At 37.3% G+C, this 16728-nt stretch overlaps 2 protein-coding genes and 2 long non-coding RNA genes across 4 annotated transcripts; 1 reads left to right on the forward strand and 3 right to left on the reverse strand.

The window, feature by feature from the left end:
* Positions 1–209: 209 nt before the first annotated feature.
* On the reverse strand, positions 210–3021 carry LOC110800802 (lysine-specific histone demethylase 1 homolog 1). The gene has a single exon (XM_022006129.2). It carries the CDS (start codon positions 2925–2927, stop codon positions 465–467), a length of 2463 nt encoding a protein of 820 aa, XP_021861821.2. The 5' UTR covers positions 2928–3021; the 3' UTR covers positions 210–464.
* Positions 3022–4190: 1169 nt separating this feature from the next.
* Positions 4191–16646, forward strand: LOC110800795 (chaperone protein dnaJ A7A, chloroplastic). Its single transcript, XM_022006122.2, has 8 exons — positions 4191–4452; positions 6569–6682; positions 12416–12560; positions 12695–12752; positions 13001–13043; positions 14704–14752; positions 14867–14944; positions 15284–16646. Exons 2-8 carry the CDS (start codon positions 6579–6581, stop codon positions 16109–16111), a joined length of 1305 nt encoding a protein of 434 aa, XP_021861814.1. The 5' UTR covers positions 4191–4452; positions 6569–6578; the 3' UTR covers positions 16112–16646.
* LOC130472311 (uncharacterized) lies at positions 7298–7746 on the reverse strand. Its single transcript, XR_008932409.1, has 2 exons — positions 7669–7746; positions 7298–7553 (listed from the first exon to the last, which is right to left on the reverse strand). It is a non-coding gene; the product is annotated as an uncharacterized lncRNA (long non-coding RNA).
* LOC130472310 (uncharacterized) lies at positions 8340–12095 on the reverse strand. Its single transcript, XR_008932408.1, has 3 exons — positions 11956–12095; positions 9138–9212; positions 8340–8478 (listed from the first exon to the last, which is right to left on the reverse strand). It is a non-coding gene; the product is annotated as an uncharacterized lncRNA (long non-coding RNA).
* Positions 16647–16728: the final 82 nt, after the last annotated feature.

Consider the following 16728-nt stretch of genomic DNA (forward strand, 5'->3'; position numbering starts at 1 on the left):
AGGCCACATAATGTTGATCAGTACACAACGAATGCAAATGGAGTATGACGTAGCAACAACGGAAACAGTAAAGCACCTGAAGCAATTATCAGCATCAACAGAGGCTACAGATTCACTGATTCAGGATTTCAGGTTTGTTCATAAATAAAATCACCTGAAGCTTCCTTCAAAAAAAAAAAAATCACCTGAAGCATAATGGAGGGAACAAATAGGCAAATACCATATTATCATACATTCATCACTGAATTTGTCAAGGTCACATCCTGATCAATTAGTCACAACATGAAAATAAATCAGCTTAATACCATAAATTACCTATCCTAACATAAAAATTTGTCTACTCTGATAAGCAATCGAGTTATTTGCTCATCCTAGAAACACTAATGTACAACATTGCACTTGTATAGTTCTATGTCAATTGTTTTTAACTTACAATTCTTCCCATTTCAGATGTACATTGAACATCATGATCCTTCTTCAGAGCATGCTTTTGCTCTAACAGCTGCAACAATTGATATTGCAGCAGGACACAATCCTTTTTTACCCACTAATCGCAAACCAAATCTCTCATTCAACACAGTTAACCTATCCATATCACCATCAACCTTGCTCAACTCCATAGCTTGACACCTTGAAATCAGACCGTACAGATACAGACCACCCGTTTCAAGTTTCTCCCCTCGAAACTCAACTCTCAACAGCGAATGAGATTCGGGATCATCTGAATTTGGATCGAACATAACAGAAAAGCTCCCAAATTGCATGTCCGGTTTCATAAATAACCGACTCAGATCCTCGATATTCTCGGAAGTAAAACTTTCTTTGTTGTTGGCAGGAATCACTGATCGCCTTTTAGCAGCCTTGAGTATATTGGCAGCCTCCCTCATTCCACTAAGGAAAGCACCATGCATAGTAGCAGGGTACTGCCTGTTAGTCGCCTCCCCGGCAAAGAAAACCCTACCGTTCCCTATACTTTCTGCAAGAATATCATAATCATCACCAGATGACCCGATTGCAACATACGAATAAGATCCATATGTGAAACGGTCTTGACCCCACCGGGTACAAACTGCCTGAACAGGATCCGGAACATCCACTCCTTTTGGGTAAAATATCCCCCTCAAGATATCCATAACCCTACCCACTGAATCCACAGGGGACGACTTCTCAAACTCTATGGCCGCCTCCCCTGCAACAAGGGCTACCAAAAGAGGCCCACCTGAAACCGAGGAATAGCTATAGAACAAAAAGAATTCACCCCTCCTAGAAGGGTCCTCTGACAAATGCCCGAATGTATCAAGTTCCCGGCCCCAAAAATTGTAAGGGAACAACATTGCAACCTTATTCAACAACCCAAACCCTAACCTATCAATTGCATCCTTCTTCTTCTGAGGTAAGGGAGGTACAAACTCGATATGCCCCTTCTTCAAAACTCCTAATGGCACAGTACATAGGACCATATCCGCCCGGAACTCCTGCCCACCCGCATAAACCAACACCCCGTCGTCCCCATACCTAATGCTATCCACGGTGCGGTTGTAAAATATGGGTAAATCCTCCGCCAAGGCACGGATAAACCTCTCGTTACCACCCGGGATAAAACAGTGATCCCCACCCATCTCATACGGGTCATCTTGATCCCAAAACGCCATTGATAAATTGGACATTAATGAAGCATTAGCATACTCTAGATTAGCTAAATGCCAATTCAATAGCATTTTTTCTTGTGGATCATCACCTAAATTAACAACCTTCCTAAAAGCCTCTAATGCAGTTCCAAGTGATACATCTACACATTTCATTTCTTCTAACATAACTTGTCTAAGATTACAAACCCTATCTAATAGTTTGTTAAATGCAGCTTCAACACTAGAATCTACTTCTGAATCAACAGCTTTTCCGTTTGGTAAATAAAGGGGACAAACATCTCTTACCTTATGAAGAGGAAAGCCCAATTGCCGGGCCAGAACTCCGAGCGGGTTACCGTTGATCCCGGTTAGCACGCTACCACCCAAATCGGCAGCTCCCACGACACCGCCTTCTTGCCCGGTCATCTTTCGGGTGCGGACCCTTCCACCGGGTCGTGCCCTACCTTCTAGAAGCACAACCTTGAACCCCATGGACCGGAGCTGACGGGCCGCACAAAGACCTGCCAAACCCGCCCCGATAATAACAATGTTGGACCCGCCCACGAGATCACCATTGTTGCCGCACGGTTTCCCTTCCTTAATCTCAGGGGCAAGTCCAAAATTGATGTACCCACGATTAACAAGGAAGCTGAGTGCGGCATCTACAAGATGCCGATGCTCCGGTCGAGCAGACTCCATCACGTGATCGCGCGTGACGAGAGAGGAAACATTGGACCTCCATTTAGACAGTATTAGGTTTCTCACACTGATGTAATGAGATTGGTCGGCACTTCCAAGAGTTGGGATAACGGCATCGTCAATTTCTTCTTCGGTGAGAGAATCTATTGGGAATCCGACGGAGATTGCGATGAGGGCGTCGACGTCGAGGGGAGGAGGATCTTTGGCGAGGTCGTTATGGCGGCGGCGGCGGCGAGGGAGAGAGAAAGAGAGGGAGTCTAGGAGAGAGGAGGAGTAGCGAGAGGAAGAGTGAGGTCGGAGGACCATGGAGATTGTGCCTTGGTAATGTTTACGCTTGCGGCGGCGTTTAGGGATGATGGGTACTTCGGAGGTCGTGGTTGTGGTGTCATCATCTGGTGGAGGAGGTGAGAGAGGGTTTGATGGGGTGGAGACATCGTCGGAGGTTGCATTGTTATTGTTGTTGGTGGCGGTGTTGTTTGGGGCTGTGGCAGTGGTTTCTGTAGTGGTGGGAGGAGGTACAGAGGTAGGATTGGTGGTTGTGGCGTTGGTCATGTTGTTTGTTTGGTTCAAAGATTCAAGCTTTGGAGTGATAAAAGTCATTTCATACTACTCCGTAGTTCACAGCTTTTGTTCTGTTTAGTGTTCCAATGTTGAATTTAGGGTTCGTCTTGTTTGGTTTTCCTTTTTTTATTTTCCCCTTCTTCTTTTGGGTATTACTCCTATAGTCCTATTTCAATTCTTCCAAAAGAATACCCCTTAAAAAGTTATGTTACCAACTAGTAACTCCTTGGATATTTAAAACTTTCTTTAGTTGATAAAGTCGCAACTCACGAAGACAATGACGTAGACGGGATTTGATTTTGGGTTTTCGATATCATCTCAAGTTACTAGTTAATATCCATAAAGCCTTAGCATATTGAGATTAAATATTACGATAATATAATAACTTGACACTATTAAATAACCAACATATATATTACACATTACTACTACGTATATGGTTAATATGAATTCCTTGCCAATAAAACAGATAAACAATTCTACTAAAAAACCAAAAATACTAATACGAAAAAGGGTCCCAACTAACAATCACGATGTATGAGCATTATGAATACGGAGTATATGATCTATTTAAGAAAGAAGATAAGAGTTGTTAGCGTATTGGATCAAAATGCATGTATTGCGGAATTTAAATTAATAAAAACTTTTATTTTATAATCATTTTAAAAGAGTATCACCAAACTCCTTATAAATAGACCTGACCAACAAATCGTTAACAAAAATGATAAATATGTGTGGTACAAGTCTTGAACCCGTGACCTTTAATTTGTAAACCAAACAATTAACCACTAATCAAAATCAAATTATTTGTCATCTTTTCATAACGAAATATAATAAATGACAATTTAATAATTATGGAGTATTAAATTTATTTAAAATTTGTATCCGTGTATTAACTCGGAGCATCTTCCGGGCCCAAACACTAGTTACTTTCTCTAAACATCATCTTTACACAATCCCTCGGGAAAAAAAAAAATCATTCTTTACACAAAGTGCTTGTTGATTCACCTCGGAATATTTAGGGGAAGTCTTTGTCACAAGTGACTTGTGTCCATATTGGACACAAGTGAGTACCAATATAGAATTTGGAGTAACCAATACAGAATATGTTAGTACCAATACAAATTATGTGAATACCAATAATAACACATATGACTTATATTGATGGTATTTCTAAGCAATTTTGCATTTGGTACTGACATATTATGTATTGGTACTCAAGATGATTGTATTTGGATCACTTGTGTTCATGTGGACACAAGTCAGGTGTTAAAAGAGGCAAGTTGCAATTAAAAGTGACCAAACAACAAACAAGATTAGTCTTTAAACTCCAACCTTCCAATCCAAGTACACATGAAAACGCACATCAAATGTCCATATTTGCTGCCAAGATAGTTTTGCCCAAATATCTCGCCCAAAATTGGCGAGTACAGTTGAGACTTGAGACTGTATTTCAGTGAATTTGTTCATTCTCCCATTTCCCCAAATTCTATCATCTCTTTGAACTGTTGAAGATTAGCAAAGGACTCGATTCATAGCTGTCTTTGGTGAAATTTAGCAACGTGTGAGTTTTATCTTCTTTTTCTACTGAATTTCTCCCATTTCAACTTCAATTATTCATGTAATTAAGCTATGAATTCAAAGAATTTCTAAAATTTAGCGCAGCCCCCTTTTTCTTTTGCAGAATTTTGGGGTTTTAATTTCGTTAAGGGTCACTAATGTGATGTGGGTACTTGCTAATTTTAAAGGAGATGATTCATGTTTCAATGTTTGGCCAATTTGCATCTTTTTTTATTTATAATTTCTTGTGATTGAGTAATTTGATTTGTAAAGGAACTGGATTTGTGTTGAATTGATTTTATTTTCATGGGGTAGTTAATTTGCTTGAGAGTTGATATGAATCTGTAGTTACATGTGAACTAGGTGAGAAGAAGTTCGATACTTTTGAGAAATTTGCTGCATATAAAAAATGCTTAGCTTTGAGGCATAGGTGGAGACTAGCTTGTACTGAACCTTCCCAGTAGAGCTTTGAGGCCTTTGACTTTCTGGTGAAATGGATAAGAAAGAATAGTACATTGAACTTTGAAGAATTTGTAATGTTGGAGAATGTTAGTTAAGTTATTCGTAGCTGAGTTTGTTGAAGTGGACCGTGGATTTGTAGGCAACGGAGAGGAAGAAGGTATTTCAGCATGTTTAGATAGCATACAATTGTGATAAAAGACAAATTCTGGTACTTTTGAGGAATTTGCTCCATATTAAACAAAATGTTTAGTCTTTAAGGCATATGTTGAGATTTATGAGATTGTGGTTGAACTACCTAGTAGAACTTTTACTTTCTGGTTAAATGGGCAAGAAAGAATAGTACCGTAGCGTATTTGGTATTTGAAGAATAATGTAAGGATGTTCATTTGAAAACGTTAATTAAGTTATATGTAGTTGAGATTGTTGAGGTGGACCGTGGATATTTAGACGACAGCGAGGGAAAGGTATTAAGAAATTTCAGATAGTGTGTGATTGTGATAAATGACAAAGCGTGGGAGAGGATGGAAGTTGGCTGATGTCAAAATGGATTTCAAATCATATGCGGAAATGGAAGATGTTGAAGGCTATGGGAAGGGTAAAAAAGTTGGTTGTTTTGAAATGTCTACAGACAGTTCTTCCTACACCATTTCCGTTCTGCTTGAGTCAATTAACACTTCATAGAACTAAATTGAAGAGGTTAGCAGAATCAGTATTATGCTATGATCAATCATTTCCCAAAAGCGCCTTGATGGTGATTCTTCCCCACGTACAGATTTCATGAGCTTGATGCAGATCAATTTCCTGTACTTTGAATCGTGATTTTTTGCTACTTTGAGATCTATCCTCAAATACCTCAACTTCGTTGAATGTTATTTATGCAGTAAAAAGAAGTTATATAAGAGTATCTTGAACTGAAGTTTATGAGGGTCATTAGAAGAATACATCAAAATTTTCATACCTGAAGTTCCTGCATTCCCAATGGAACATTTGTGAATAGTGTCATCATGATTAACCATTTCAATATGATGAAGAAAAAATGGAAAGAATTTGAATCATAAAAAGATTTTAGTTACCTTGGTCTGGAATTTTAGTGATACTTATGATACCAAATAGTTGAGTAAATGCATAGTCTTTTGCTAATACACATTATTCAACATTACTTGATAACTTCTTAATGTTTAGGGTATCTAAATTAGTGTTTTTGGATGTTGTTTATCTAAATGGCCTGCGTAACAGTGTTTTATCTCAAAGAAAATGGAGAACAGAAAGTCCTCCAACCATTCAGAACTATGTTGCTCTGTACTTAGCTACACCACCTTCTCCCATCTGCATACATCGTTTCAACAACTTAGCTGAAGTCCACTAGTCTGTAAAAACTGCTTTCTACACTGCAAATTTTGTGTGCATGAAGCCTTGTAGTGATAAGTGATTGCACTTGCGACTCTTTCTACCTTTTGATGGTTTTGCTTCATTACTTGTAACGTGTATGTATATGTTCTTTAAACCATGATATCAACAACTATGTTATCTTTCTAATTTAATGATTTTAGTTTGTCTGTGCTCCAAAATTTTGTATTCTGGACAGTATATGATTGATTAAAATTATGAGTTGCAACTCCGATAGTCCTGACAAAAATATCTTGCTCGCATATATATAGGTATTTGTACATGGCGACCATGCCATGTGGAACGTTTGTCCCTTATTGTGGTCTGCAGAGTCTGACACCTGGAATGTATAGTACTACAAGCTCGAATTGGTTGTCTTCACAATGGTAAGCACCAGATTTTGTTTTTATGTCGGTATCTTTTTTATTTCCATTCTCTGGTTCGTTTTTGGATCGATATTTTCTCAAGTGACAATCAGTTATTCACTACTACAAATCGCGCCTGTTATCGACGCTTTTTAGACCGTTTTTCGACGCCTAAAAGCGTCGAGAAATTATCCCTCGACGCTTTCCTGAAGCGTCGAGAAAATTAGAGTCGAAAATATTTGCGGCGCTTTTTGGCGCCGAGAATGTAGACGCTTTTTGGCGACCACCTTTTCCTTTCAGCGTCGACAGCCTCGACGCTTTTAAGCGTCCACATATCTGATTTATGAGCGTCGATAAGATTTTTTCCCGGTTTGCCCAACATTTTCCTATTTAAAGTTCTCGACACTTACGGGTGTCTAGAAATTTGTGTTGGCGGGAATTATAATTCTAAATGACCACCATAATACGACCCCAAAAAAACGTCCAGAATTATTTGTATAGTATTAATTACAATAGCGTCAAAAATTAAGAGTTATGATTAATTATCATTTCGGGGGTCCAACCGACGCTGTACTCAAATTTTCTCCACAAAGAAAATTCAGTGAAGGTAAAACTTACCATAGAGATCAAAATGAATAAACGACAAGAAAATCTATTCATTACTAATGTATAAATAGAAGAAAAAATGAGTCTTACATGAATTTGTTCAAAATTGATATATACTACAACAAAATAATTATTTATACCGTACATTAACATTGTAATATTATGCACACTTCTACCATTTGTTTACATTAAAGGAATTGAACAACTTATATTGAAGTGCTTGTTTTCAAAGAACTGCTGCCAGACACATCCTTCAGCACATTTAGCACACTTAATACAGTAAAGCCTGCAAATCCAAAAAAAGAGAAATAAATCCAGTGCATAGTCTAAAAAACTTCGAAGAAGAATCTGCACTTAAATATGTCACAATATCATGCACGGATATCTTACGGGAAAATTACCTTCTGACATGGCTGTAAGCTATACTCTTCTGGAACAAAAATTTGATAGCTCATTTGCATTGTCAATTTTTAACACCTGAAATAGCATTAATATTACTACATGAACATTAATATAGAATGTGGAGATTCAACATTATTATATCACTCAACCGATTTCCTAATCTGACTCAATATGATTCTATAAGTTCACCCAACATATGTCCTACATTTACTACACATAAAACAGTTAAAATTGGACCACAAGTACAGCTACGGAAAATAGAAAAGTTGTGAAATGTGTACTTTATATCTTTCCTTTCCTTCCAACTTCTTTACAAATTTCAGGATCCAGACAGGTTAGCTAACATACCCAGTTTGATCACAACGGGTGGCTAATATAGACGAGATGACACAATGCTCATCACATTATATGGCTTGATTAACCGAACAAAATATTTTATTTCACGAAAGTAGGAGTGATCAAAATAGGGACTGAAAAAATGTGATTGTGAACCTTCTCAACGAACCTCACATTCACGCCAACTCGAGTCCCACTACTTGCTAGTATCCTTCTGTTTGTTGAAGAAACCGTTAGAGAGAAGCCATCTATATTTCTTCCCTCAAAGGGTCGCAATACTCAAGGAAGGCCGGATGGCATAATTCCTATCGCCGGCTGTCTAGCGTTTAAGCCTCTAAGATGTTTAAGCTAAAACTGTAACGGGGAATATCTCAAACTCTTGTCAAGAAAATCCTGGTTGTGAAGATATCTGGGTAGCCAACCAGATGCATGGTCTGCAACCATTCAGCCACACCCCGACATTTGAAAGTGGACTGAAAAAAGGAGACATAATATTAGGTGACAAAGATAGAACATATTGTTAAGGAAATATGAAAACTTTTAGCTTTTTTGTGTTTAGTTTAATGAGGAAAATGAAGGAAAGAGTCCAAATACTCCAAATATATGACGGGTAATACTAAGAACGAACATGTACTTGTTTGGTGTAAACTCTAGTTACTGCCATTATTAATGATTCTAGCAAAACTACAAGAAAAATATCGCTTTGGATTTTGAGATGCCATTGAGCTTTAACTTATTAACTGAATGACCTTAAGGTCCTTAACAGAACATTTAGAAAATCAAGAATATCACCCGCATCTCCCTCGAATGATAGGTCATAAATTATGCAGACCTTTCATAAAATCATTTTACTTCATAAATTCTGCAGACCTTTAATCTCTCAACTTGCTTGAATGATATTCATTCTTGAAAACCTTTTTTTAGGTTTTCATGATCAGGGTAAAATATACTTGCAAATTGCTCTTTTCTATGTGACGGGCGTAATAAAAATTATTCCCCTGTTAATAGCGCAAGATAAATAGGAACTTCGGATCAGTTTATAAGAACTTTTTCTATTTAAGGCACTTTATGAAGATTTAGAGGAGCGATGAAATACAAAAACAGTTTAATGAGAAAAAATTAGAATAATTACCCGTTGGTGTGCCATTCCCTAGACTTGTTGTAGGTCTAACCCTCTTGCGATAACTCGTCTCTTACTATATAGCAACTGCAAGACAAATCACACAAAAATAACCAAACAAGCCACATTAGTAACAAATGTTTACAAAACACTACTATTACATATCTCATTAGTAATAAAGCCTTTGTTAATCTTACTCCATGTTCCCCTTAGGCTAATATGAATGATAGAATATGAATAAGTCTATCATACGAGCTACAATTAAGAATAATTAGAATGTTCTAACCCTAATGAAAAACCAAATTTCAGATTTGATGGTAATAATAAGAATAAGAACTGTGATACAGTTAAACAGTACAAAAAAATAACTTTTCAATGGGATTTGAAGATACACTAAACAATACATTTTCAACAAGCTCACATTCATCTGAGACAAAAACCTTATGGATTAAGTTAAAAGACAGCCTTTACGATTCAGAAATTCATCATTTCTTGGAGATTTTTTTTAGGATCATACCTTCCTACATTGCCTTTCAAAAGTCGGTGAAAGGTATAAATCAGAAGCAAACAAAAAGTGGATAATTAGTTAACTCACAGATTTCTAGTATCAACCACATAAACCTAGTGCTCTAAGTTGCCAAATCAAGGCCTCCAGGGCATACACAGAACATTCTCTAAGCAACTGCAACTGCAACAGAAACGTGTCTGTTTGAATATTTGATCACCTCCCCGCTCATCCTCATCCCATGCCTTCAGTTCACATCCTATAACATCACCCAACTGACAGTTACGCTTCATCAGAGTGATTTAAGGTAAGGGTATATTAAGCCAAACTTTCAAGTTCAAACATATATAATGCTTCGCCATGAGTTAACCATGTTCATATTGAGAATACTGATTCACAGCTAAGTTACGATTTGTTGCCCAAACCTGTCATTCGTTTTCTAATGCCAAATATCAATTTTATCATGTTTGTAATTTAGAATACTGATTCACACCTAGGTTAAGATTTGAAACTTAGATAGAATTTCAGACGATCGATACCTTAATACCTTCCCAAACTAATTCCACAGTCCTAAATCTTAAGCCCTATCTAGACAAATAGGAACGAAATTTACCACTTTCTCATTATAAGCCTGCATATTATAGTAATCACTAAATATCTGAGCTCCTAGCTCCTAATGTCATTGAAACAGATTCTCTGCATATTCACTCTGTAGAGAAGACTGTTATTGCTAGTTCACATAAATTCAGACCTGAAATAGTAGGGCCAAAGCCAACGGAAATCAAACTGAAGACCAAAATGGATAAAAAAAAAAGCTATTTAGACCAGGGTACTACCCAAAAAAGTTGCTAGTACAAGTGTGGGTATAGTTCACTGCAAGTTATTGTTAAATACAAAATATTTATGACTGGTAGCTGCATCTTTACCTGGTATTATGTGTTATTCAGAAAATGTTCCTCGATCAGCAATTAAACTCTTCGCCTAAGCAACAGCTCTCATGATAAAAGAAAAATGAGTGTTTCGGATCGAGAGAGCACAAAGGTTTCTTTTAAGTCGGATGTGGGCCATGTGACTAGTGATGTACCAGGTATGCATATCCCCGTCTGATATAATAGCTAATTAGAGAATCAAAAGCAGATGGTGAGGATTTATATTCCTAGTAGGGGTTTATAATTGACATGCAACTTATAAGTTGGACTGTCGTGTAGCAGATTTGCCTAGATTATTCACCACCAAACCGAATTGGTGGGGCTCTTTGCCAAGAAGTAATCAACTATTCAAATCAAGAAGAGGACATAAGATAATTGATATGTAAGGTTTCAGGAAGGTAGATTGATCTCTGCTGAGTTCATTAGCTTGATTTTTAGGATAATAATAATAACATTGCCAATTGAGAGTTTATAAAAGTATTATAAAAGAAAAGAGAGAAATTGAGAATCACATGGCAATGGTATAGGCAGCGGAAAGCAACATCCCCAAAATCCAGCCTTGAAATAAATTGAAGAAACAAACTACTTGAACATCTGAAATTTACATAAGAAAGTCATCTCTTCTCAATGGAGGCACCAAACATTGATTTATACCAAAATTGTACTCTCAATAGATGAAATATGACTGTAAAAGAAAAGTGAGAAATTGAGAATTACATGGCAATGCTATAGGCATACAACGGAAATCACTTTATTCCCAAAATCCAGCCTTGAAATAAATTGAAGAAACAAACTACTTGAATATCCGAAATTTACAGAAGAAACACAAATAACAATGTCAGTTCTTCTCAATGGAGGCACCAAACATTAATTTACCAAAATTTTACTCTCAATAGATGAAATATGACTATGATATTCTCTTAAACCATCAATTTACCCAAATTTGAAAGTAAACCCTTAACACACAAATCTAAAATTACCAAGAATAGAAAAGAACAAAAATCAACTTAAAAAAATGCATTGATGTATTGTTCGAATTACCCAGCGCCAGACCAAACTTAGGAAACTAGATTCCGCGAAATGTAACTGCAATTTTTTTTCACCCAATATTTCTCTACCAAAGAAGAAGGTAAGTAAAGAATCAAGAAGAAAATAATCTATAAATCTGCTCAATATAAACCCTAAACTCGTTTAAACAAGAAAATAACTAATTTATCGTGCAAAATATTTGAATTGAGTTGACAGATAAAACTAATAACAATAAGATAAAACTTGGAATTCACTCAATCAAAGAACAAAGAGAAAATTGGATTCCCAGTAATACATTCAAGATCTAAAGAAGATAAGAAAAAACTATGATAAGAGAGCTTGAATAAAGAGAAAGAGAAATTATTACCTGAAAGTTGAGTTAGAAATGTCGACCGAGGACTACATGTATGTTCATGTTGATCTGAAGGCAGAGAAATGCTTGTTCATGTAGATCTGGAAGAGAGAGAGAGAGAGAAGAGAGAGAGCGGTGTTTAGGGTTGAATGCCGAAAGTTTTCCCCCAATTTGGACCCGGGGATGTGAAGTATGACACGTGAGCCTCACATGGCTATTTCCTAAACTCTCGACGCTTATATTCATCGAGAATTTCAGAGGACACAGATAGGCGTTGAGACGACGCGCGGACTATCATGTAGTTCAACGCTCTTCCCCTTGCGTCGAGGCCAAAGCGTCGTGAAACCACGGTTTTTGTAGTAGTGATTTTGATAATTTTGTATATGTATCATTGTACCTGTTGTACAAATGTTTAGGATGTTATTTTTTCTGACTTTGTTGAATTCTCTGTGAACTTTTGATTGTAAAATTGCAGTTGCGCAAGCAATGGACTTTTGGCTTCATCATGCTCAACCATCTTTTCTCCTGATTGTTCGCACACATTTTTAAGCTCAAGGCAACATAAAGACTCATATGATTTCAAGCGATCCCATCCCCACCTCATAGTCAGAGCTGGAAAGGTAAGATATCTTCTGCTGTGTAGTTACTATTACTAGTCATCTTTTTCCCCCCCCCTTAGCAATAACGTTACAGCAGCGCACCATTGTTTACAGTGAGCAGGCATATTTTTACTATGACTGTTTTTAACATGCAGAATTACTATTCTGTCCTTGGTGTTGCAGAAGATGCTAGGAAGCCTGAAATAAAAACTGGTGAGTACCTCTTTTAAGAAAGGTAGTTTCTTTTATTTCGATTTTATGGCTGTTCTGTTGCTGATATTAGCAACGCTATAATGCTGTCTTAGTTTCCTTTCACCTCTTTTATGTATCAGATTGGTCTTTGTGTAGGTAGTCTATGTGTTTCAGTGGGAAGTATTGCATGCCTAGAGCATTTGGTTTTCATTTTTCTCCCAAGAGTAACTGAACTAATTATATTTGTGTGATTACCCTCATTTGTGCAGCTTATAAAAGGCTTGCTCGGACTTACCATCCTGATGTAAACAAGTAAGTCGAAGTTCATCCTACATAATGCATACTGACATACCTCAGAAATAACCCATATGGTCCTAAAGCAGGCTCTTTGGATAACTCTTGATATTTTAGCCAATTCTCGACATCTGCGTGCCCAAGTCATGACAAAAGCGATGGGCTACGCTCACTCAAAAACAGCAATGTCTATCCTAGTTCTCCCTGCAATAAATGTCGTGGTGACGGACGAGTGAAAAAACCCAAGAAAACAACATTTATTGCAATGGGTACTATGCTCACTCAAATACAGCTGCAATATTCTAGTTCTCGAGGATTATTGCTGCTATACAATTTTGTGATATCAATTTTTTGCATAAAAAATTCCACCCTCTTTTAGAACTTCAATTCATGTTGGATTGTTGGTTCTCGTTGAAGCTGTCCAAATGCTTTTAGCTCTTAGGATTTTACATAGTTACTTTCTGCAATATTTACTGTTAATGTTGTAGCATTACTATGTGAGCAGCTATAGTTGTCTTGTTCCTTGAAATCCAAATCCACATCTCAGCTCCATAACACCTTGTAAATATTTTTCTGAAAATCAACTGAATTCCCGGTCTTCTTTTTTCTCAACATATAGTGAAGGTAACCATTTTGTCCACCCCATAATCATCCTCTTTGAATTTGTTAGGGTGCACTAAGGGATTTTGTGCACTAACCTTATGACATTGTATCTGAAGTTTTAGTGGATGAATTCCTGGGTTTTATTGTGTTAGTTGACTTTGAAGTTTGAAAAACTGGGGGCTTTAATCACAACCGGATATTTCTTGGCAAAAAAGGCATCATAGATTACAATGTGCTCATATGGTTTGGCTTCCTTCAGAAGTGAAAATGATATTCTGTCGGCATGTATACTTATCATTAAAGGTAGTTAGGGGACAGATGAGAATTTTCACCATGAAGCAGAGAAGCTAGTTTGTATACTTATCAAGGAGCAGCTTTAAACCACTTGCATCGTGGTATTGTGGAGAAAGGGTTATCTTGATTTCAATCTGCTAAAAAGTTATCGTAGGGTAGTGGCATGACGTGCCTCACAAGTCACAACGCATGAGTGCTTGATGAAATATGTGTATCGTATTAAAATGATTAAAAAGAGAAGAATATCGTATGAAAAATTGTATTAAATACTGCATTGCTCTTCTATAATGACTAAAAGCTAAAATATTTGTCACGGGCCTTGTATTACGAAATTGAAGTACTTTGATACATTCAGTATTCAGAAGAGGCAAATGGTATAATTTAGGAAGCTTTTGAAATTTTGCTTACAGAGAGTCAGAGACTGATTTTGTTTGTTTGGGTTTAAGTTATGGATTGCCATGTAGACTACTACTACTTCAACTAGGTGTAGATCTGGCTTCCCATGTATCAGGAAGAAGAGGTAGGATACAATTAAAACTGTAGAACTAGCCCAAAATGATGGGATTTTGATGTTCCAATTTGTGGGGAGTACCGGAGTACGATATACACCTCGTTCTAATTACTCCATCTGTTGCACTTATTCTTTCTTTAGTAGCTTTCTTGGGAATGTGGGATTTACATTGTTGTTGTTCTTAGTTTGGCGATCCCTTTCTTTTATAGAGTATATAGTTGAAAATTTTGAACTTATAACTTCTTTTGCATTATCCCTCCTTTTTTGCAGAGATCCAGGAGCAGAACAGAGATTTAAGGAAATTAGTAATGCCTACGAGGTAATTTTTTATTCGGTGCACAGTCCCTTCTCCAGATTATCTATCTGATTTAGCTGTCAGTATTAGCTATCTACTTGGTAGCAGTTGTCTATTAATAACATATTCAAACGGCAGGTGTTGTCAGATGAGGAGAAGCGTTCCATATATGATAGGTATGGAGAGGATGGTCTTAAAGGTGGCCCAAGCATGGGGGTAAGTTTCTTTCTTTTAGTTATCTTCGTGAATAACCTGTCCTGATAGTGCTTTCAAAAACTGAACCTACTATTACATTCAACCAAAACTGACAGGAGTTCAGTTTATTCACAATTTTATGACTTGATACTGCGTTCAGAATAATCTGAAACAATGTAACTGACTATAAGCTGGTAAATTTTAAATCTGGCTCTTAAACTGACCTGAAAATTTACGGGTTCAAAGAAAATTTATTGATGGAAAGCCAAAATGATCCTAGCCCGCACCAGTCCTCTCTGACCAGTTTCGCATGTCTCCTACCTAGCAATTTGAGCTGTTCTGGCATCTCATTTTTCGCAGGGGGGCTTCAGCAGCATCTTTGATGAATTACTCAACAACTTTGATGGAATGGGTATGGGAGGAAACTTTCGGAACGGATATTCAGAGGGTGAGGACCTGGCTTACAGTCTTCGGCTTGACTTTAGAGAGGCCGTGTTTGGGGTAGATAAAGATATTGAGATAAGTAGGCTCGAAGATTGTCCCACCTGTGAAGCCACGGGAACCAAACCAGGCTCTAAGTCTTATATTTGCAAAACATGCAACGGAAATGGGCAGCTTATATCTTCAATAAGGACACCTTTTGGTATAGTTCAGCAGGCACTCTCCTGCCCTGATTGTGATGGAATGGGTGAGCGCAGTACCCCCTGCAATAAATGTCGTGGTGATGGACGAATGAAAAAACCCAAGAAAATTACTGTAAATGTCCCTGCCGGAGTAGATACCGGGAACAAGATAAGGTTTCAAAGCGAGGGTAATTCCGGGAGAAAAGGTGGGCCACCTGGTGATCTGTTTGTTGTGTTTGAAGTTCGTGAGGATCCCGTTTTGAGAAGGGATGGAAATAATATCCTATATACTTGCAAGGTTTCCTACCTAGATGCAATTATGGGAACGGTAAAGAAAATTCCGACAGTTGATGGAATGTCTGATCTGAATATTCCTCCTGGTACCCAACCTAATGTGACATTGTTGATGACCAAAAAGGGAGTCCCCTTTGTAAATAAGAAGAGCAAAAGAGGTGACCAACTGGTGAAAGTGCAAGTTGAGATACCGAAAAAGCTGAATGATGAAGAGAGGAAGCTTATCGAGGAGCTCATCAACCTCAACAAGGCCAAAGTTCCAAGCAGCTAAACTACTAGTTGTGTCTGCATGCTGGGTTCGTGTGGTAGGATAGTGGAATCATACAGTAAATATGATGAAGTATTTTCCTATGCAGAAATGAAGACAAATGATTGCTTAAAACTTCTTCAGCTCATACGTGAAATGTGATTTTCCTATGCTGGTGATGATAGCCAGGGGTCCTTTTGGTGTTGTTCCGATCATACTTTACATATCTCGATTCATCAACTTCTGTTGTTAGATGTAAGCTAAAAACTGCGAAATTGGTTGCTGTGGGATGATTTTTTATCAACACTTACAGATCAGATTTTGAAGGCTTCAACTGCTCTTTTTATCAGGAGGCCTGTTGGAGTAAAGGGGAAAATGGTAAACCTCCATATGAAGACTTGAACCCTGCATTGACATTTTTCTTGTGATTTGTGGAACTAGTATTTTCTGGAAAAGAATATAAAAAGAAAAATTCTTTCGTTAAATTTCATTTTTGTATTGAGTGAAAAGTTCCCTCAATCTCTTGAAATACATTTATATTTATATTTATATTTATATATCCCTCATCCATTCACTTCCTTTTCTCATTATTTTTCGGGTTAATAACTGTCTTAAACCTTGTATATGCCGAAAACTTCAAA

Source organism: Spinacia oleracea, chromosome 4, assembly GCF_020520425.1.
Source record: "Spinacia oleracea cultivar Varoflay chromosome 4, BTI_SOV_V1, whole genome shotgun sequence".
NCBI lineage: Eukaryota > Viridiplantae > Streptophyta > Magnoliopsida > Caryophyllales > Amaranthaceae > Spinacia > Spinacia oleracea.

Bases quoted from the DNA above. Each gene is read 5' to 3' on its own strand.
- LOC110800802 (XM_022006129.2), bottom strand. From the start codon at position 2,927: ATGACTTTTATCACTCCAAAGCTTGAATCTTTGAACCAAACAAACAAC.
- LOC110800795 (XM_022006122.2), top strand. From the start codon at position 6,579: ATGGCGACCATGCCATGTGGAACGTTTGTCCCTTATTGTGGTCTGCAG. The intron at 6,683-12,415 runs GTAAGCACCAGA...GTAAAATTGCAG, and splicing joins AATTGGTTGTCTTCACAATG to TTGCGCAAGCAATGGACTTT. The intron at 14,753-14,866 runs GTAATTTTTTAT...TTCAAACGGCAG, and splicing joins AAATTAGTAATGCCTACGAG to GTGTTGTCAGATGAGGAGAA.